Raw genomic sequence first — 22,587 nt, forward strand, 5'->3', positions numbered from 1 at the left:
TTTCAAGATAATTATGTGTACAGCTTTCTCATTGTACGTCCTGTGCTCATAGCATGGCGAGCTGCAGATCTCACGCCACCTCTCTTCTCTTTTACAGATGGAATATCTGGTCGGGACCAACCAGTGGAGCTTCTAACGCAGACTCGGGCCAAACACATGCCAAGCACTGGTGAGTACACCCACATGCTTACTAGCCGGGCACACTGCTGCTGGAACTGACAGTGCACCCATTAACAAGCGTCTGTTCTGCAGTTCGTACAGTTAACAATTGGCATGCCTTTCAAGAACTAATGAAATGGCTGAGAGCAATGAGCAATTTGTCACCGTTCCACTCTCTCCCTCCTTCCCAAGATGACATAACCATTAAAATCCCTCATGGCTTCATGGTGGAGCAGTCCAACTCTTCGGTTTCTTTTTTAATCTCTTTATTGTATGTACATGTGGAAGCCCAGTGGTTAGCATTGCTGAGTGTTGAGGTTTTAGTCCAACCGTGAGTTTGTGTGGAGATTGTATGTTCTGTCCATTTGGATGGTTTACCTCCCACTTCTTCATCGTACACCCAGAGTCTTTCCAAATATTAAAAACAAAAAGGGGGGCGGGTTCCAACTAAAAATGTGAAAAGTCCTGTTTAGGCAACGGGACAGTCTTCCCACATTTCAGTTCTCTACCTTGGGACGTTGCAAACAGAAATGTCTGCGTCAGCAGGGATGGTGCCTGAAGAGCAGAAGAGTTAAATTGCTGCCATCAGGCACCACCTAATATGAATCACCCTCAGAATGTCTGTATTTAACATGTCTACACCGTAAATACCTTATTTTAGTTTAACCTAGAGCATAACCTAACCCTAAAAATTTTCTAAATCTATTGACCTTTTGGTGTTGACATGCTGAATGTTGACACTCTGAAGGTGTCGACATTTTAACCATGTCAAACCAAATGCAAGTCTACATATTGATCATCGGCCTTTTGACCATCAGCATTCAGAATCTGTTGACATTCTGCCGTTGGCTTTAAGAGTGTCGACAAGTCAAACCGCTACTGTAAAAAAATACAGTATGGTCATTTTAGGTTCTTGTGGTCTACCTGTACTGTGAAAGGAAATACAGCTTTTCCAATATTGACAACTTAACTACTATTTTATTATATATTAATTAATGAGTACCAATATCATGGCATATTGGGATGCCGTCCGTAAGAATTCCAGCAGCAGAAGGGCTATTTCACACGCTCCGACTCTTGCTGGGCGGTGAAACCCCGCACGGCCAGGAAGCCGTGCCGAAAACACAGCAGTTTACAATGGTAGGGAAGGCCACAGCGCTGCAGCCGTCCCTTCCAGTGGTGGGATCTGGCTGCAACTGTGCGGCCGGGCCGTGGCCGTCCCGTGTGAATGGACACAATCGTGTCCATTATTAACTACTCTGTGCAGCACGGCTTTTGGCCATGCGGGGTTTCGCCGCCCGGCAGGAGCCGGAGCGTGTGAAAAAGGCCGAATTCTAGCAGTCACAATTCTACCGGTTGCTGCTTTTAAGTAGATGGGGATCGGGGGTTCCTAATACTTACAGGGATTTGTCGGGACTTGAAATGAAACTGATTCTTGGAATGCTGTCGTCAGCGCCCTGATGTCGGGATTGTGTTTTCTGTGCTTTTTGTACCCAGACTCTCTTTGATGGCCTGATATGATGGAATAAGAGACTTTGCTCCTAAAAGTACCTGACGTGATAAATAGCGCAGCAACAAAAGTGTGTGTTGCTGCTAATGGGTGTCTAATCGTAGCAACAATTGAATAGCTCCGATTCATATAGATGCCCAGCAAAGGGGGAGGGGTGTCACAATTGAATCTCCCTTGACAAGAGCAAAGCTGAGGGTAATATCTAACTTAATGTTTTTTTTTTTTTAAGAGGTGAACAAGTGTGCATAGAACTGGAACTTTAAGTATTGTGTAGTGAGAACCTCATGGAGCTGTGTATCAGGCTACACCCGTGGTCTTTGGGAGTGCGACATGGCTCAACTTTTGGTTGATTTTGTTACATAGTCAATGTTTTTTTTTTTACTCTTTTGATATTTTTGTTGTTCATTTACAGATCTTTTTGTTTTAAATAATTAGTTGTACAAAGCTGCAAGTTGCTAGCTGCAAATGTGGAGGGTTCGTCCATCCTGCGTGCACACCTCTGCACATGAGTATTCCTCAGGCTTTGTGCTTCGCTGGATTGTTATTAGCGCATGCTTAGTAGGGATGTTTTCAATCCCGGAATTTGGGATTGAAAAATGCTCAATCCCGGGATTCCAGGAACCCCGGGCCTGGCCGCGCCACATAATTACCTGCATAGTCAGGCGGGTGCGACAGGGAGCCTGGCGGGGGTGCAGAATAGAGCCTGGTGGGTTGCACATGGAGCCTTGTGGGGGTGCAGCGCTTAGCCTGGCAGGTAGAACACTAGGATCAGTGCTGGGACAGCTACATGGGGGGCTGAGCTGAGTGGCTGTTCGGACTGCACAGCGTGACCTGCGACTAAGTCACACTGTGCAGAGCCGAGGACGGGAAGCTGCCCGGCATTACCCTGTGCATGCGCAGTCTAATCCTGATATCCTGGTATTGGAAACTCCAATCCCGGGACTGGCCACCCTAATGCTTAGTAAATCTTTTCTATAATAATAGTCACCTATTGTGAATCCCCAAATAACACCGCTCCCTTTTTAGCTCCGGTGACCAGAAAAGCATGGGTGCTTATGTTGTGGAGCTGCAGAATTAGTGATGGCGCTTTTTGCAGGAGAAGCCTTCTGGTATCGGGAGGTATGCCAGACTAATCCTTCAGCCGCTCCTGCCTCAGCCCTGGAGCTGATTTCTGGCATCGTTTGAGCTAAAGCTCATAATTGTCTATCTTCCCCATACGAGGCGATTGCACAGCTGTGTGATCTGTACATGGGTCTGTCATTGGATCAGACTCTTCTATAGCTGCGTTGCTGCAGTGTGAGAGCGAGCGGTCCTCCGGTAAGTCTGTGCGGTTTAAAGCTGCGTTTGCCAAATAGAGGCTCTTGATTGTCTCCAGGGTGTGTGATTCACCTGCTGGGCTCTGGTGAGTCACCTTCCTGCTGACGGGGGCGTGCTGCTGTGCCATACGGAGCATCTTCGGAACACTAATGAGGGAAGCAGAAGACAGGCTGGAGTGGGCGGCTGCTTCGGGGACATGAATGAGCTTCCGATGACACCAATACGGTGACAACAGGTTGAGCTCGCAGCCTCTCTCTCTGACGGAAATTACCCCGCAGTCTGCTTTGTACGGTGATCTCATTCCCGCTGATGAATCTATACATCTTTCTCTTTGTATAGTATTTATCTGACAGACATTCTTTTGGTGAAAACGCTCGTACTCCTCAAATCTAGTCCTCTGGATACACTAACAGTGCATGTTTTCCATATCTCTTTGTGGGAGTACAGGTGTGTTCATTACTGACTGACGCATTTTGATAGATCCACAGCTAATTATTTCACTTGTGGTTTTGTGACCTGGAAAATGTGACATCCTGGAGAGTCTGGATGATGACACGGCCTTTAGCATAATACCGGGGCTCGTCTGCATCCGAGATGTGTGTGCTCCGATCCTAGGGTGTGTGTGCCAGCGGTGAGATTGGTAACCGTAAAATGTACCGTCGCAGTGGAGCGTGGCACCTTTGCGAAGTATGGCGAGCGATGCGGTAAACTATTGTGAGCACGACACAAACACAATAGAAAAACTCATGTCGACTGTTTCATTTGTCAACCTTTCAATGTCAACATTTTGCTTGTGTTGACCTTTTTTCTAGTGTTTTTTTTTTCATATTGACTTAGTGACTGTCGACATGGACTCTTCAGAGGGGATAAGGATCAGGCTGTCCAGTTGTATAATAGAGTCTGGCTTTTGTGTTTGCTATGCTGTTATGACGTTAATAGGAAATAGTGGCTATTTGAAAACAGGGGTACTGTATAATGAGGAGTCAACGCACACAGTTTCAACCCAGACATAGAGATGTCACCGGGAAGATTACTATGTACACAGACGTCAGACGGGGCATCTTGTAATCTTGCTGAGATGTTTTAATTAATTATATCCTCTCCTATGTCTCTCAGTTTCTGCAATTGGAGCTGTCCAGTATATGATTGTTTATGGAACATACATTGTGTATTGTTGAACTACACACCCCAGCATGCCATGCAACAGTATTGCTTTTTGACCATTCTAAAACTGTTGCAGGGCATGCCTGGGATGTGTAGTTCAACAACAGCTGCAGTGCCAAGGTTCTCCATCACTGTTCTAATAGGTTAGAGCAGGTGTTAACAAACTGGGTGCCTCAGGGCACTTGCAGTGGTGCCCTGGTTTGGTGGTCCAGGACCAGCTCAAATAATTTGTGGTCAATGTAATAGGCAAAACCAATGCTTGTGGCCTCGCTCCTAACCCTGAATGGTGCAGCAATTGAATGGCTCCTTTAACTGCCATCTAGTTGTGGCCACAGGGACAAATAACTGAATAATCCCCCCTCGCTCACATATACATAGGGTGACATTTAATAGGATGCGGTTTTTTTTGCACTTTCAAAATCGCCCAATTATCGCACTTTTTTTAAAATCACATTTTTGCTGCGGATTCGCTTATTTAATGAGGTGCGTGTTCCGGAAAGAAAAGTGCGATAATGTGCGAATTTTAGGCATGAAAATGTGAGGTCCACCCTCTTGAGCATAACCAGCCCCAGGCTCATTGAGCCGGACCTGGTTCCAAAAATCTGGGGGACAAAAAGCGTAGGGGTCCCCCGAATTTCTGAAACCAGCCCCAGACTCTTGGACCGGTCCTGGTTCCAAAAATACGGGGGACAAAAAATCTGGGGGTCCCCCGTATTTTGAAACCAGCACCGGGCTCCAACAGCCCGTGGTGTCATGCCACAGCCGGGGGACACTTTTTACATAAGGTCCCCCGGTCGAAACATGAGCACCGTGGCTGGTCAGCCTTGGCCGGGGTACCTGGAGGAGTGGGGACCTCCCCAATAAAGGGGGACCCCCCAAATAAAGCCCCCCCCCCCCCCCCCCATCAGGCTTCACCCGTCCATGCCCAGTGGACACCGGCCTGATAAGGTTAAATCTGCCGAAATATTCATACGGATGTATATACTGCATGTACAGGCAATTTGGGTACAATCCCTTGATGATGCTGCCTCAGCCAGCAGAATGGCTAGTCACAACCTTGGCTACAGGTTTATAACGGTCACAGTTTGCCATTTATTGGACATTAGAAAATGCCAGCAGGATGCAAAACAGGTCTGAGGGAGCTTTTTATGGAAATTGCTCCAACGTACAAGCAATTGGATGGCCAGTAAAATGGCCCCCAATATAGCAATTCAAAGTTTTCTTGCAGATAGCCGCCTGTGCTGACTATTATGCTGTACTTTTATATAATATATAAACTATTTTCTGACCATGGACAATATATTAGAGCATCCTGTTGGTGTTCTTCTATGTTGCAGCTCCTTATTGCTGGCTGTGTATTCTGCCTACATTGTACAGACCTGCAGGTTATTTGTCATTGTGTGAACTAACCATTACCCCATCACTATAAATAGATAGATAGATAGATAGATAGATGCTCCTCACCTCTATGAGGTGAAATACCGCCAGTGACCACTCGACGGACCAAAATACAACTTTGTGTGCTAATAGATGCCGCGGTACTTATGTAGTATCTGGGCTGCCGATTTTTTGATTGTATGCCTTAAGTTAAGGCATACAATCAGATGCGATGCGATATCGCATCGCATCCGATATCGCATCCGATATCGGATGCGATGACCCGATTTTTCCATAGGAATCAATGTTAAAATGATTCCTATGGAAAAATGGGTCCTTTTCATACCCCTACTATCCAAGTGGGCATGGAGTTGGATATAAACCTGTGGCGAGCGTAGCGAGCCACCGAGCCCGAAGCGTGGCGAGCGAAGCGAGCCCCGCGAGGGGACGGTATTCGTCCCCTCGCGGGGCTCGCTTCGCTCGCCACGCTTCGGGCTCGGTGGCTCGCTACGCTCGCCACAGGTTTATATCCAACTCCATGCCCACTTGGATAGTAGGGGTATGAAAAGGACCCATTTTTCCCATTGAATTCCATGTTAAAATGGACTCAGTCCATTTTAACATTGATTCCTATGGAAAAATCGGGTCATCGCATCGCATCGCATCGAATCGCATGGTCGCATGCGATGCGATGCGATCTCCCGATCCGACCCGATTTAGAAATCGGCAGCCCAGATACTACATAAGTACCGATGCCGCAACAGTGCTAATAGATGCCGCAAATGAAAGCATTTTTTGCAGGGACACTGATCTATTTCAGACTTGCTGGATATAGAGAGGGGCAGATGTGAACACAGAGATTGGTGGTAGGAGCAGATAAGGACTGGTGGTGGGGCAGCTTGTGAACTAAAAAAAAAAGTCACAGCTCAAAGTGAAAGTACGTTGCACAAGTCGTCATTTTGCCGGGCTTTTAACTAGTAAATAAATATTTGTGAATTAAAAATTGTGGTAATAATTTTTTTTTTTTTAGCCCAAACTTGATTCCTCATTCGTGAGATAACTTATGCGCGCCACTTAACCATTATTAAAAAATTCTCCAACATGATCTCACTGTTTTTGTCGTCCGCCCCCCCCCCGTCATTTTCATGGCCTTTTAACTATTATTTCATATACAAGGAGCTCCGCGTGCAGCTAAGATTTCCTGTACTCGGACAGGTTTTCCTTTACTTCTAGTTTTTCCCCCCCCTTCAAATAGACGTCATTCCCCCCCCCCCCCTCTCCACTCTTATTATCGAGAAATGAAGATTTCTTTCTCTTTTCTTCTCATTGTGTTAGTTCCTCATTCACCAACCACCAAATGCATCACCCTGGGCACTTGAGAGGTCACAGTGACTTGGATTGTGGGAAGAGTTGGTGAGGGGAGATGTGCCCTTTTATAATGGTACGCTGCAAAGGGTGCCATCGCAGGCCTGAATGCACTCTTTGTGTGCCTGTTAACGTCACCGCTCCAACTACTTTCGTAAGCCCGGGGAGATAAACCCAAAGGAGCTGCTCGGAGACTAGGGGCTGGGGGGAGTTCCCCCATGGGAAAAAGAGAAGCTTGCTTTGTTTCCAGGAGGGCTCAGCGTGTCAGGCTCCCTTCCCTGACATGCCTGACCCTCCCCCGCCTTCCTGTCAACTCTTTCTACCAAGTTTGCTCTTGGTGGTACTTGGTGAACGAGAGTCACAAGTGACGCATACGCTACAGAATACAATGGTGCCTGATTGTGCGTCATGTATATGCAGCTGTGCCCTTATACTCTCTATGATTTTATGAACCTTTTTGTTTTTTCCCCTCCTTGGTATAATAAAGCTGCCAGCTTTGATCTCCTTTTCCCGTATGGACAAGATGCTGAATTGGCTTCATTTCCTCCCATTAACGCTTTTTCTGCCAAAAGTCCCAAACTGTTGCATTGGCATCTCCTAGATGCCAGGCACGCCACAACCAACCGTGCAGTATAGAGAGCATGATCTGGTGAAGACATCATATTTGTGGGATGTAGCTTACACCTAGTCATTTGTTCGTTTTATTCCTATGCTTTATTAAATGAAGCCACTATACCTTACTTTGGGATTTTTATGACGTCCTATATAAAAACATGTTTACAGTGACATCACTGATGAGCGCTCATTGTTGAATATCCTTAATACTATGGTTGTCTACGTTGCATGTCTTCCAGAGCTGTTTTGTGGTTCGGTTCTTGCGTCCTACGAGTGGGTGTGTCTATTAAAAGTGTGTGGAGTGTTTTTAATTCTCGCCCCGTTTTTTTTTTCTCTTCCAGTTGATGTAAGTGCTGCACTGCCACTACAAGTGGCTTCCGGCACCCTTTCTATGGACATTCGACTGGATCCCCAGTACTCTATCTCGGGATCGGACGGCGCTGGGAGGGAGCAGCAGCTGCAGCAGGAGCTGATGGCCCTTAAGCAGAAGCAACAAATCCAGCGGCAGCTCCTGATTGCAGAATTTCAGAGGCAGCACGAACAGCTGTCCAGGCAGCATGAGGCCCAGCTACACGAACACGTGAAGGTAGGAGGCTGCTACCCGCTGAAGAGGTTGCTGTCCTGTAGTAGGTCCATTCATTGTTGATTGACAATGCCGATCAACTCCTTAACTTTCTTGTGGTTGCAATTGCAGCAACAACAGGAGCTTCTGGCTATGAAACATCAGCAGGAGCTTCTGGAGCACCAGAGAAAACTGGAGCAACATCGGCAGGAGCAAGAGATGGAAAAGCAGCAGAGGGAACAGAAACTGTTACAGCTGAAGAACAAGGAAAAGGGAAAAGAAAGTGAGTAGTGGACAGAGAAATGATACTTCACAGGTAAATGGGCAGAAGAGATGGAGCTAGAGGAAGAGATGCACAGCCACGTGACTAGAACTAGGCCAAGAGTTGGACATTCAGAACAATTTCTGAAATGTAGAGATGATCATCTGTGTTTGGGGAAGGTTATTAGGTCTTTGGCCAAACTCGAGACAGGGCAATTATCCGACAAATGCCGTACAGTGTACACTATTGATGTCTAACCTTGACACTCCAGCTGTTGTTGAACTACACATCCCAGTATGCTCTGCTACAGTTTTACTATTTGACCATGCTAAAACTGATGCAGGGCATGCTGGGATGTGTAGTTCAACAACAGCTGGTGTGTCAAGGTTAGCCATCACTGCCGTACACTGTCAGATTATTGGTCTCTCTGATGGTGAGTACATTCATGTCAGATCAGAGCAACAATTATCGCATGTCTTCTCATGCCTGCCCGATAATTGCTTATCAGTGGTGGACAATCAAGTGCTGTTCCCGGCCTGATCAGCGATAATCTCAGAGCGCATGGTTATCATAACTGTGATTGGAGTAGTATAGATCATTATCAAGCAACACAGAAGAGAGATCTAGGCTTAAAAAAATCCTAGGTGGGGTAACTTCACAAACTGTACGGAACAACCCAAGATCACAGGTAAGATGAAGTCCGGCAAATATTTTTGCATTTTCTTGGATCTGACTTAAGTACTAAAGTTTACCCATTGCTAATTTTATGTAAGAGAGTCTTGTTGGAGATAATTTGTCTTCGGACATTTTCCAAACCCAATAAAACCTTGGCAATCATTTAAGGCCTTGCAAGCCAAAAAGACGATAACACAAAAATAGGCTACAGATGTGTCCTCATCCGTCTTTCTTCAATACGCCGCACAGCACGAGATGCCCGGCGCAAATGAGTCGCCAGGTCCCATGCAGCTCTGCAATTGCGACTAAATCGCAACGCAACAGGAGGTTCTGCTGATTAGTTCGAAATGTGACCCTTTTCTGTCAGGATCATATAGAATCTGTATCCGTAGCTCAACGGAACTTGGCTTGAACAAAAATGTCACAGCGCTTAGTATATAGTCTCAGTTGCGCACAGATACACAAGTGTTACATATCAAAATATCAGCCCAGTCTCCTTGTGCTGCTGAAAATAGTGCTAGCAGAGATACGGAGGACCTGGCACAAGAGGGGCTTTTTTGCGCAATTGTTTCAATGATACAGGAGGACTCATCTGTACATGTCTATTCTGGCAAAAAGGAGCTTAATTTGTTTGCCATCTAGCTCTGCAATTTTTTTTATTTTATTTTTGTATCATTAATTTTCAGATTTTTTTTTTTTGTCTATCATTTGGCAGGATGCAAAAATGGGATGATAGACAGAATCTGGTTGCTATGGGCAACGGCACTTTTATTTTTTTTTAGAAGCTTCAGTAAATTTACTCATGTGTTTCTTGCAAATATAATGGCAACATTCTATTCGTGCAGATGTTAAAATTCCCTCAAAAAATGGGTATTTCAGCCAATGATTTCCTAAGCCGTGGTCACTTCCTGTTCCTGTGTGGTGACAGCACTGTGGATTCTTTCCACGTAAAACGGTGGGAATCCATCTATGACGTTCTCTTTGCAGGTGCCGTCGCAAGTACTGAAGTGAAAATGAAGCTCCAGGAATTTGTCCTGAATAAGAAGAAGGCACTGGCTCACCGAAGCCTAAACCACTGCATGTCTAGTGACCCTCGCTTCTGGTGAGTTTGCTTTATATTTGTACATGTAACATCTAATTTCTCCATCAAGGCTGAAGGATTTGCGTTTTGGGTTTCATTCACGGTGTAGTGCAGGGATAGGGAACCTTTTGGCCCTCAAGTGGAACTACACATCCCAGCATGCCCTGCAACCGTTGTAGCATGGACAAAGAGCAGAACTGTACCAGGGCATGCTGAGATGTGCAGTTCAAAAACAGCTGGAGGGCCGTTAACCAGTGGTGCTGTAAATTGCAGCAGGAAATGATTGTTACCACTTTACAAGTCCTGTTGCAGCTGTGACTGTACATCTGCATTGGATTGGATAGAACACTTAGGCCCTGATTCTGGCAGGGGACCAAATGAACCAGAATCCACCCCTTAGTGCTAATGCCACTTATCCTCTAACCCACAGGAAGACCCAACATAGCTCCTTAGACCAGAGCCCACCTCCTCAGGGAGGCATATCTGGCTCCTACCACCATCCCGTTCTCGGAATGTACGACTCGAAGGATGATTTCCCGCTAAGAAAGACAGGTGAGCTGACCTGACTGATAATCGGGCATCTTAATTATGTTTACAAAACTAACGCTTTGGACATGTATGTACTGTAAGTATAGACGGGATGCGGTCATTTGGTCGAATGCATTATGGTCGAATGTCATTACATCGAATCCATTAGGTCGAATTGCTAAAAGGTCGACATGATTCTAGGTCGACATGGGAAAAGGTCGAAATGATTCTAGGTCGAAAGGTCATTAGTTCGACAGGTCATTAGGTCGACAAGGTCATTAGTTCGACATTGTCTAGGTCGACATTAACAAAGTCGACATGGGGTTTTTCACTGTTTTTTGAGCCGACATGTGCTGACAGGCGGTATTTCATGCCCTACCATCCACTAGGGCATGGTGGGAGAATAAAATAGTGTGCCGAGCGTAGCGAGGCACCGTGCCCGACGCATCGCGAGCGCAGCGAGCGATGCGAGGGGATGCAGTGCACTTTAAACTGTGTCCATGTCGACTGTGTTGACATTCAGGTAAAAAACAGTGAAAAACCCCATGTCGACTTTGTGAATGTCGACCTAGACAATGTCGAACTAATGACCTTGTCGACCTAATGACCTGTCGAACTAATGACCTTTCGACCTAGAATCATTTCGACCTTTTCCCATGTCGACCTAGAATCATGTCGACCTTTTAGCAATTCGACCTAATGGATTCGATGTAATGACATTCGACCATAATGCATTCGACCAAACGATCCCAACCCGTATAGACAGACTGCCTATTCTGTCATGCATGTGTATGAGCTGTAACAATGATCCTATATATATATATATATATATATATATATATATATATATATATATATATATATATATATATATATATATATAATATATATATATATATAATATATATATGCAGGGGAGGCTCCAGGGGTTCAAAATTCAAATAGGGGAGCTACATCCACCAACTGCCATTTCAAACTGACTCACTGACAGTTGCTGTTTCTGCCTTCCTCCCCATCCCTCTCTGGAGCCACCACTGACTATATGGACAGCTCTCATCCATCCATATTTATACACTTATTATATTCCTGGTCTCTGCGCCTCTTCGCACAACCCCCACACCCATTTCCCTCTGCATGCTGTACAAGTATTTACAGGAATGCCTGTAAATTATTAATGTATCAATAGTATATTTATTTGATGTGGTCCTCTCAGGCTGTGGGCTGCTCTGGTTCCGTGGGTTATGCCAGGTACGAGCGGAAGCTTTCACCACTATTACAGTTATCGATTGGAGTTAATGTGGACGCTGAAATTCCAGCTCTACTTCCAAGTTGTCCGAGGAAGCGCAGGAACCCGGGACGGCTCCTGGTTTTCCAGCAGTGTGTTTGTCTAGTTATTGATGCTGGTGAAACACTGTTTGCTTAATGCAACTAGAGCCTAATGTGTGAATTTTTAATGCATGAAAAGAAAAGGAATTCAGGCTATAAATAACACCTGTTGAGCTAAAAAGTAGTAGTAAACTAGTATTAAAAAAAAAAAAACGACTAGTAAGTATATAAAGTACAATATTGTAATAAAATGTAAAAAAAAAACTAAACTAAAGCATTTTGCAATTTATATTATTTATTCGTCACTGAACATTGATACACTGTACTTATTCATATAGAGCGTAGTACACACCGGCGATATATTGTCCCGGCAGGGATCCAATTATATTGTATTCATCGTATAGTTTGTTGCCTTCCTCGTCGTTCATCGGATAGTCCCATCTAAGGTGCTGAATGTCATATCCCTTGGATTACCCTATGTATTTTTAGTAAATTTACTAAGTTGGGAGTTCTATTGAAGATGGGATGGGATGTTTCCCATAGCATCAGATTCTACTTAATTAGCACTTTCTAGATGGGCAACATCCTGTCTTCAATATAACGTCCACTTTAGTATGTACATTGAGACATAGCAGGATATATCGTACGGTGTGTAAGGCGATGTGATACATCGTTACAGCGCGTTGCGCCCAGATTCAGTTTAACAGCATAGTACGCCCAGGGCAAACCATTGCAATGTGTCCCCTCTTAACCCATTTACAGGAACCAATTTAAAAAACGCCTAACGTGTCCCTCCTGCTTTCCTATACCGTTTCTCAACATGCTTCCATACAGTGAATGGCGGTACTTATGTATTTGCAGGGCGCCCAATTAGCATACGTACGTAGGTGTAGTGAAATCGCATCGCATGGTACATTTGACTGCAATGTTGACTGTTGTTGTAATTTGAAAAGTGTATAATTAATAAAATTCGGGACGGTCAGTACTCCGACGTCGGACTCCGACAGGCGGGATCCCAACTTAGAGGGGCTACTCTCCCTCTTGGGATTCCATGACTCCCATAGAGGGAGAGTAGAATCTGTTCCTAAAAAAGCCCCACTATCCACGTCAACCCGAAGCGTGGCGAGCGGACGCGGAACGTGTCCTCCCGACCTTTTCATACCCCCACTATCCACGTCAGCGTTGAGTTGATTTTATATAGTGCGGCGAACGCAGCATGGGGACGCGGAAAACATGTAAAGTAATCCGCATCCCCTTCGGGCTCGCCACACTATATGAAACTCCACGCCGACGGGGATAGTGGGGGTATGAAAAGGTCAGGAGGACGCGTTCTGACACCCCTCGCGGGGCTCGCTGCACTTGCCACACTTCGGGGTGGGGGGGTGCATTAAAATCACATTGCATGTCACTGCAGTGTAGTAAAGTTAATGGCATTGCACCCTATAAAATCGGATGCGATTTTGCGTCAGGTGCAATGGCATGCAATGTGATAAGCCCGGGGCGAGAGAGTAGTGAATAAATTACTTAGGAAGATCGCATGGGACATGCAATGCGATTTCCTTACGCAGAATAGCCCACCAAGGAAATTGCTTAGTGGGTGCCCTGATACTACATAAGTACCTGAATGGCTGTCAGCACTGATTGGTTGCTAGCTCCAGTCATCCAATAATCAGCATGCTGATGGCTATACACTGTCTGGCTGAAGGTTATTAAGCAGGTAGAGAATGCTTCCTGCCCGCTCTGATTGTGTGACCACCACCCGCCTCTGCTCAAAGGCCTCTATAATTGCGGTGTGTCAATATGCGATGAAGCCTCCGGTTGCACCATCGCTGGGACACTCCCACCGCATGGTGTGTACCCAGCTTAAAACCTACACTATTTGTTAATGAATGAGCATACTATTTATTGCTTTTGCAGTGCAGTCATGAGGCAACATTTAAATTCCATTTTAAATACCGCCCTTCTTTATTTCTATGTAATAATTCTGCTCAGCGTCTGAGCCCAATCTGAAGTTGCGCTCCAGACTGAAGCAGAAGGTGGCTGAGCGCAGGAGCAGCCCGCTTTTGAGAAGAAAAGATGGTCCTGGCGTTACCACTCTGAAGAAGCGTCCAATGGATGTGTCCGGTGAGTGATTATCCTAGAGGCCCGGAACATGTAACATGAATAGCGATCATATATAGGACTGTGAATGGGGTTATTGTGAGAAGTAGGAGTCTCACGGATCATGTGTCTGTGCACTGTGTTTTTACTCCTGTCTTTGCCACTGCTAGAACAGGAACATTCGATAGCCTCTGTATTATTCACACAGTGTACTCTACATCTAATCCTTACTGACACTGTCCTGGATGCTGTGATTCTTTGCAGACTCTGTATGTAACAGTGCTCCTGGCTCTGGCCCCAGCTCTCCAAACAACAGCTCCAGCAACATTACCACTGAGAATGGCATTGCCGGACCTTTAGGGCTGCAGTCAGAGGTATTTAACTTTTTATCGGCGGCAACGAAGGATGGTGGTACTTACTCCTGTACAGTGTCAGGGCTTACACTAGTGTACAGTGAGCTAAAGAGTACCCATTGGTTGGAGGACATGACTTTTCCTGTAGCGGTTGGCAACACACCTGCTCTATATAGGCTTTATAGACCAGGGACAAGTACAAACTCCCTGGCGCTGAGCTGACAGGTGGCACTTTGTCCAGTTGAACTGCAGCAACCCAAAACAGAGGGGTTTGCTATATCTCACACGTTAAGGGTATTTTACTAAGATAAGAGTTCTTTTGAAGATGGGATGTTGCCCATAGCAACCATTCAGATTTTGCTTATTTATTTAGAAGATAATAGAAGATGATTGGTTCCCATCCTGAACATCTTTTAAAATCTTAGTAAATTTACCCCTGCAAATCATAAAAGCAAATATTGGGAAAACAAAGGTTCCGCTGTTTATCTAAAGCCGAATTTATTGACAAAGTATCACAATTAAATACCATGCTTAAAGGGGAAAATGTGATTTTTTTTTTTTAAGAGCAGTTCAATGAGGGCATGAAAAATATCTATTTTCAGGGGCTGCTGAGGTGCCAAAATTCAATCCCATTAATAGCTGTGGCTGGGCTGACTTCACTGTTTATTGCATAGTTCTGGTGGATCAGTTATTAAAAATCTCCATACATCAGCAAATATAATGAAGTGATATGAGTAAAAACCTCATGTTTTTGTATGGCATTACTAATCTATTAGACAATGTATATCTTCCCCCACCCCCCCGTCTTTTGGTAATAAAGTTCCCTGATTAGAGCTTTGTATAGTCCTTCATCACCACTTGTCCATATTAGTGGGTGAGATTCATGGTATCTGGATGATTAAACAAACTCTATTGTGCTTAGTTATGTGGTGGTGGGCAGGGTTGCACTCCCATTTGGCCACTTGTTTAATGTTTGCAGCCACCAGCACTGATTTTGAACCATACATTTGGTTTGATTCTGGACCACGAACCAGCATCTGGTTTGGGAATCACTGGGATAGCTTGTAAATGACACAAGTGGATGCCTCATTTAGGGGGCTTTGAAGTGGGCACTAAAACTAGACCGAAGATAATCTCTTAAGTGAATGCTTATTACCCCAGGTAACAGTTACCCGCTGAATACTGCAACTGGGCCCATATAGTTTGAAGAGATCAGGCCAAGCTGAGAAGTAGCCTGTATGGTTGGGTTGGCCAGCATCTTCTACTGACACCTTGCCATCATCATTGTCTGCTTACAGCATGTTCAGTTTTTGAGTCTGTCTGTCTCTTCTAGGCTGCGTTGGCTCACAGACTCAGAGAAGGTTCTGTGTCCCACCTCCCACTCTACACCTCACCCTCTCTACCGAACATCACCTTGGGGCTCCCGGCTACTGGGTCTGCCAATGTAAGTCACTCAAGCATACTGTACTCTTAGTAATGACTGAAGAGCACGTTTACAGGAAGAGTAAATTTGGAGCCAGAAGAGCATGCAGTGTATATTTGGAAGAAGACTAGCTTCAGTCATCTAGTCATGGTCAGACTGACATTGTACAAATAGAAGTGAAATGAAAACCTTCTGCAAAGCAATCTGCGCAAATATTAGAACACTATGAGGTTGATTCAGGTAAATGCAATGTAAGGGTAATGCTTGTGGGTCAGCATAGAAAGCTTCTACACCTGCATCCTTCCTCGCAAGGAACAGGACGATCCATGAGGTTAAGCTGCTGTATGGACGAGAGATGTTACGCACCGCACACACACCCCTGTACCTTGCACAGAATCTTGCAGTTTTATATCCCATGCAATTTAATTGACCCCTATGGCTTATGGCACGGCCTCTGGCTGCTGTGGTAATGGACATGATGGTAATGCTGCTTCCTAGCATTCAATATAACTCACTCTTACCTCCTACTCAGGGCTTGTTATTGTGGAACAGACGTAGTAGAGTCACGGAACATGTACCACCCTCTGTTTCTGTAGGAAGGATTGGAACCTTTTTATGTGTAATTGCAACTGATAAACTACATACATGACGCTGAAATAGATTTGTTTGTTTTCCATGTGCCAATAGAACCCACGAGTGTTTTCTGATGATTTAGTTCTCTTGCTGAATGGCGTTTACTGCAACCGGTCATAGTTGGTTGTTCTTGAAATAGCTGCAGGATGTCTGCATCTGAAAACAGGAGAATTAGTGTAGGAGTGAGGAGGCAAGGCTGTATGGCGCAGGGAAGAGTGGCGGATGTGGGCGGTTTTACTTGGCATTCGCAAAGCAAGTACAGGTTGTGCAGCTGGCAATGTTATAGTAACTCCAAATGCCATGGCTCCCAAATTGTATTATGCATATCTTTTAATGGGTTTCGCATTCTTCAATTTATGCAAAATGTTCTCTAGTGACAAAAAAAGGTCTTTAATCAAATCTGTAGCTATCAAATGATCTAAGCTTTCCTTGTCGAAAAAAAAAACCCCATTCCAACTCCACACACATATTTAAGCGTGACAAATTACCAGGGTGACACAGACGAGTAGTTTAGATTTTGTGCAACAATACACAAATGCTGCCCGGGAACATAAAGAGTCTTCACCAAAGGGACCCCTTCAAAATAGTGCTTTCAAAGTCCAGAAAACTGTCACAGTGGCGCTCTTGTAGAGGTGCAGTTAGAAACCCAAAGTGTTAGTATTCAAATATCAATGTAAAGCTTACTTAGTATTTGTACATCGAGTGTTTTCCTGTTCTGTGTCTCCCCCCAGTGGACTCCGTTGGACATGCGTTGTATCACTACTCAGAAAGCAAATCTAAACCTCCTCCTGCTGGTCCGAGAACACTCAGACGTACAAAAATGAAGGCCGAAATATACAAAAAATAATAATAAAAAACTTAATCTAGGCTGGGAGCGAGGCCTAAGAATCATCTCTCATTAAAAACAAGAGAGAGTAAGTTTTACGTTGATATTTGAATACTAAAACTTTAGGTTTCTAACTTCACCCCACAAGAGCCCCACTGTGACACTTTCCTGAGCTTTAAACTGGTCATAAGGATAGTGACAGACACAGACAATATAACCGGACATGTGGGACACTGAGTGGGAGCCAGGACCGTGCATGCGATTCTATAACATAAAGGCAGAGTCCGCTATAAAGTCAGGCAATGGGGGTTATCGAGAATTAGTTTTGAAAGTATTAGAGTAAATCAGAAATCCTAAAAGGCCAAGGTAGGATCTGTCCCAGTTGCTGAATTTATTATAGATTACGGAACATGTGTGTTGTGGTGATAGGTAGGAATATTTCCCAGGATGCCAGGTTCCAAATGTTATGCCTTATGGGGCCTACACATGGGAAGATTTGCTGAGAGTTCTGATTGATGCTACATCGCTCAGCACTGTCAGTGATGTGTGCTGAGCGATCTGTCAGGAACAATGTTCTCCAATGAGAACACAGGCCCTGGCCAGCGATCTAACTAGATTTAATTGCCGGACTATAGCGACACGGGCATCGCTATCGCTTAGAAAATGCCCTAAAATTGCCCCCTGTGTAGGCTCCTAAAGCCTCTGAGAAGGAGCTCCCAGGTGTTTGCACTTTATGACCACCAAGCTTTGTTCTACATTAAAAAGTTAAGAGTTTGTCAGTGTCTTTGTTGAGCCCCTCTGACGGACATTCAAAATTTGGGGTAAAAAGTTGGGAAAATTAGGAACGCCATTCTAGACAACACCATTTTTGAGCAGCATCACCAAATATTAACCAATGATCCTATTCTCTCTCCAACAGATACATATTTTGGTTCTCCTGATTTTATAGTAAATAATGGGGCAGATGTATTAAGCCTTACCAAGAGATAAATGCAAGGCTGATAAAGAGAGATAAATGTCCAGCCAATCACCTGCTAACTGCCATGTTACAGGCTGAGTTTGAAAAAAGTCAGAAAGGAGCTGATTGGCTGGACATTTATCTCTCCTTATCACCCTTGCATTTATCTCTTGTTAAGGCTTAATACATCTGCCCCATTGGGCCTTATTCAGATCTGATCGCAGTACAAATTTGTTCTCAAAATGGGCAAAACCATGTGCACTGCAGGTGGGGCAGATGTAACATGTGCAGAGAGAGTTAGATTTGTGTAAGTTATGTTGTTTCTGTGCAGGGTAAATACTGGCTGCATTATTTTTTACACTGCAATTTCGATTTCATTTTCAACACACCCCACCCAAATTTAACTCGCTCTGCACATTACATCTGCCCCACCTGCAGTGCACATGGTTTTGCCCATTTTGAGAACAAATTTGTACTGCGATCAGATCTGAATAAGGGCCATTATCTACTTATCGCTTGGTCCCTTTAGATGATGATTTGTGAATACACTATTGTACTTGGTTAAAGTATCTGCGCATTTATACATCCAACCCAATTGTTGGTTCATTTTAATGCCGATGGTCCTTGTGTTACATTACATCTACTCTGTGCAACATTGTTGCTTTTATTTGTGATATTGTAATAAAATATATGGCTAAATAATGACCTTTTATGTCCTTGGTGTAACATTAACCCTTTGAGTGCCAAGTGAATTTGTCAAAAAAATGTGAAAATTGGCAAGCAATCATTTATATTCACCATAATGACCTGTAATATTTACCTTTTTATATAGGAAATGTAATATTTTTTTATTTGAATTTATATAATAAATGTGAGCGGCTCTGCCATTTTTTGCGGGTATTTTGCACATCTCACATGTTGGCACTCAAAGGGCTAATGCAGACACCGATATGCATGCAATTATCTCGGCATTACGCTGCATTCTTTCCCCAATCTTTAGGGGGGGTCGGGACCGGAGACCGAACGCCTCTCCTTACCGACAATCCAGCAACGACTCTCCTTGTTTCCCGCTGCTCACCTCACTCCATACCTTGGTTCCGATGCAGCCACCTCGCATAACTCCCTCCTGCAGCATATGGTCCTGCTGGAACAGCCTAACGCACAGAGCCCATTGGTGTCAGGTGAGGCCAGAGCACATCACCAATCCCGGTGCCTTGTAATAAATGCACAGGAATCCGCAGCAGCAGCTTCAGCAGACCTGTTTTGTTGTTTTCAGGGTTGGGTTCACTCCCTCTTCACTCCCAGTCCTTAGTGTCCTCAGACCGTGTCTCCCCCACAATCCACAAGTTACGTCAGCACCGCCCTTTGGGCCGTACGCAGTCTGCACCGCTGCCTCAGAACTCTCATGCTTTGCAGCACTTGGTCATCCAGCAGCAGCACCAACAGTTCCTTGAGAAGCACAAACAGCAGTTCCAGCAGCAGCAGCTCCACCTCAACAAGGTGCGTGCCCAACTCCTTCACTGCCTACCCTGGAGCTGTCTGTCACACTCCACGGTGTTGAACTCTGACCTAAGTATCTAGAACTATGAGGGCTGTACTTAGAACTCCCATCTAAGTAAATGTACCCCTTTGTCTCTTAAAATAGGGCTCCATTTCATCTTATAGCTTACATTGAGTTTGAAGTGGCACCAAGCCTTTAGCAAAATCGAGTGAGTATCTGTTAAGTTGCCCCCTACCCATTTATCTATAAATGCCTTTATTGATAAGGAAGAGAGGCTTGTTCTGCAGTGTCTAAATTTGGGGAACGCAGTGTAACTTAACAGTTCCTTCTCCCCTTGGGTCATGTAGACCTGTGATTGGTTGGGCTTGGTGACATCACCACTCCTGTCATCCTATTATGTAATTGAGCATCGTCGCTTTCTGGCAACACACTGCAGACATTTTACAAAATCAGAGAATAGTGAATTTAATGCTCGATCTCCCTCATACTGGCACCCACAGACTAGGTGGTACACTTATTTAAAAGGGGAGTCTTCCTTTCTAAGGCACAGATGTCCTCTTCTCTAGTGGATGGGTCCTCTCATTTGATTTATTTCCAAATGGTTTGCTTTATTGGGCAACCGTGTAATTCCTACACAAAAAATGTATTTCGTTCACAGAAAGGGGGAAAAAAGCTTTATAATTTCATGTAAGATTTAGGTATGATTCTACACCTTCTCCCCATGTATGACGTTTTATAGAAACCTAGAACTTCACAGCAGATGAGAACCACTAGTTGGCCCTCCACCACCATCTTGGTGATCTTACTGCTTCTACAGTATACAGTTTTAAGCTCATTCGTTTCTGTCCGGGTCAATGCGGTCACATTGCTACTGAGGGGTAGATGTATGAAGCAGTGATGAGGGAGGAGAAGTGGCCCATGGCAACCCATCAGCTCCTCTGTATAATTTTAAGTAATGCAAATTATAGATGTTACGTCAGTGCTGATTGGTTGCCATGGCCACTTCTCCTCTGGCTCGCTTTTCCTCCCTTATCACTGTTTTATACATCTACCCCAAGGGCTGTGGATTATTAGACCTTGTCTAGATAGACAGGCACAAGGTGGAAATGCAATAGATTAACAGGAGCAAAGGGTGACCTGAGTTTTCTTTTTTTTTTTTGGTGTCCATGTCAACAAAAGTCGACATGGGTCCCCCTCTATGTCGAGGTACATGGTGAAGTAAGAACAAGCCGGTTTGCAAAAAAAAAAAATCAGGAAAAACCTCACGTGGACCTATTGCATGTCAAGCTTTTGGGGTAGACTTATTGACTGTCTGTCTAGACCAGTGGTAGCCAACCCTAGCCCTTGAGAGCTACCAACAGTGCACATTTTCCAGACAACCTAGCTGCTGCACAGCTGCACTCATTAATCACTGACACATTTTAAAAGATACACAGATGGAGCTAATTAGCTCACTTGTGATTCTGTGAGGAGACCTGCAAAACATGCATTGTTGGTAGCTCTCGAGGACTAGGGTTGGCTACCCCAGGTCTAGACACTGTAGATCAAGACAGACCAACCGGTGGCTCTCCAGATGTTGTGAAACTACAAATCCCAGCATGCCTTGCCACAGTTTTTACACTCCCTTATAGCAAAACTGTGGCAAGGCATGATGGGATTTGTAGTTTGACAACATCTGGAGAGCCACAGAATGGCCAGGCCTGCTGTAGATCATCAACCGTAACCGGTGACTGAGCTTGGCTATCTTTTCTATATAGCAGGGTTGCTTTACATGCAGCAACTCTGCTTATGTGGAACTACACATACCAGCAAGTCCTATCTGTGGCACAGCATGCTGGGGGTGCATTGCCACAAAGGCTGGGGGGCTGCGTATTGAGCAGCCCTGTAGTCTCATATGACTTTCTTTCCTTCCTGCTCCAGTGGTCATTCCTATATCTGTCCCATGATTTAGGATCTTCCTCCTCTGTCATGTGGTTTCACGTTTCATTTCAGATGATTCCTAAAGTAAATGAGGTTTCAAGACAACACGAAAGCCACCCCGAGGAGACGGAGGAGGAGCTGAGGGAGCATCAGGCTCTCCACGAGGAGACCTATACGGAGCATGTGTCAGACCATAAGGAGCAGAGTATGGGGAGTGTTGTGCGTGTGAAGCAAGAGAGGGAGGAGAGTGAGGACGAAAGCAACACCCAGGAGCTAGAACAGAATAAGATACAGTCTGACCAAGACCTTCTATTCCGACAGGTACTAGGCAAACAAATCTGGCGCTCCCTATGCTTCTATGTGACCGTGTGGTATTTCCACTTTGCGTATTGTATGTTATGGAGACGGTAATTTCTTTGTCTCTGCAGCAAACACTTTTGCTAGAGCAGCAGCGCATCCACCAGCTGAGGAATTACCAGGCCTCCATGGAAGCAGCTGGCTTAGTTGTACCTTTCAGCGGGCACAGGCCTCTATCAAGGGCGCAGTCCTCGCCGGCCTCCGCCTCCTTTCCTATGTCAGTTCAAGAAACCCCCAGCAAACCTCGATTTACCACAGGTTCAGACCTATTTTTGGTGTGTTATGGATAGGGTGCTACTAGTGTAACATGCCGTGACCAATGACTTTCTTGCAGGACTTGTGTACGATACCTTGATGCAAAAACATCAGTGCATCTGCGGGAACACAAACAGCCACCCTGAGCATGCTGGCAGAATACAAAGCATCTGGTCAAGGCTCCAAGAGACTGGTCTGCGGAGCATGTGTGAGGTTAGCAACGTATTCTCTGATATTGTTATGTTGCTTATACTCCATTTTCTTGTGGATTTATGCCCTCTCTAAAGCAGACCGTTTCTATCCAGTCATTGCGCTCTCTT

The 22,587-nt window shown here is 44.9% G+C and overlaps 1 protein-coding gene across 5 annotated transcripts in view; it reads left to right on the top strand.

Annotated features, from left to right (window-relative positions):
* HDAC4 (histone deacetylase 4) overlaps window positions 1-22,587 on the top strand; it is a 147,217-nt gene that overhangs the window by 99,268 nt on the left and 25,362 nt on the right. For all 5 annotated transcript variants that reach the window (XM_083154610.1, XM_083154614.1, XM_083154611.1 and 2 more), the window contains 13 exons: window positions 98-169; window positions 7,849-8,093; window positions 8,202-8,352; window positions 9,994-10,108; window positions 10,518-10,639; window positions 13,934-14,065; window positions 14,306-14,415; window positions 15,728-15,838; window positions 19,235-19,415; window positions 19,511-19,734; window positions 21,728-21,976; window positions 22,084-22,270; window positions 22,347-22,480. In XM_083154610.1, the coding sequence (XP_083010736.1) occupies window positions 98-169; window positions 7,849-8,093; window positions 8,202-8,352; window positions 9,994-10,108; window positions 10,518-10,639; window positions 13,934-14,065; window positions 14,306-14,415; window positions 15,728-15,838; window positions 19,235-19,415; window positions 19,511-19,734; window positions 21,728-21,976; window positions 22,084-22,270; window positions 22,347-22,480 (2,033 nt within the window). The remainder of the gene's footprint in view (window positions 1-97; window positions 170-7,848; window positions 8,094-8,201; window positions 8,353-9,993; window positions 10,109-10,517; window positions 10,640-13,933; window positions 14,066-14,305; window positions 14,416-15,727; window positions 15,839-19,234; window positions 19,416-19,510; window positions 19,735-21,727; window positions 21,977-22,083; window positions 22,271-22,346; window positions 22,481-22,587) is intronic.

The sequence above is a fragment of the Crinia signifera genome, chromosome 7 (assembly GCF_055691185.1).
Source record: "Crinia signifera chromosome 7, ASM5569118v1, whole genome shotgun sequence".
In the NCBI taxonomy this organism is placed as follows: Eukaryota; Metazoa; Chordata; class Amphibia; order Anura; family Myobatrachidae; genus Crinia; species Crinia signifera.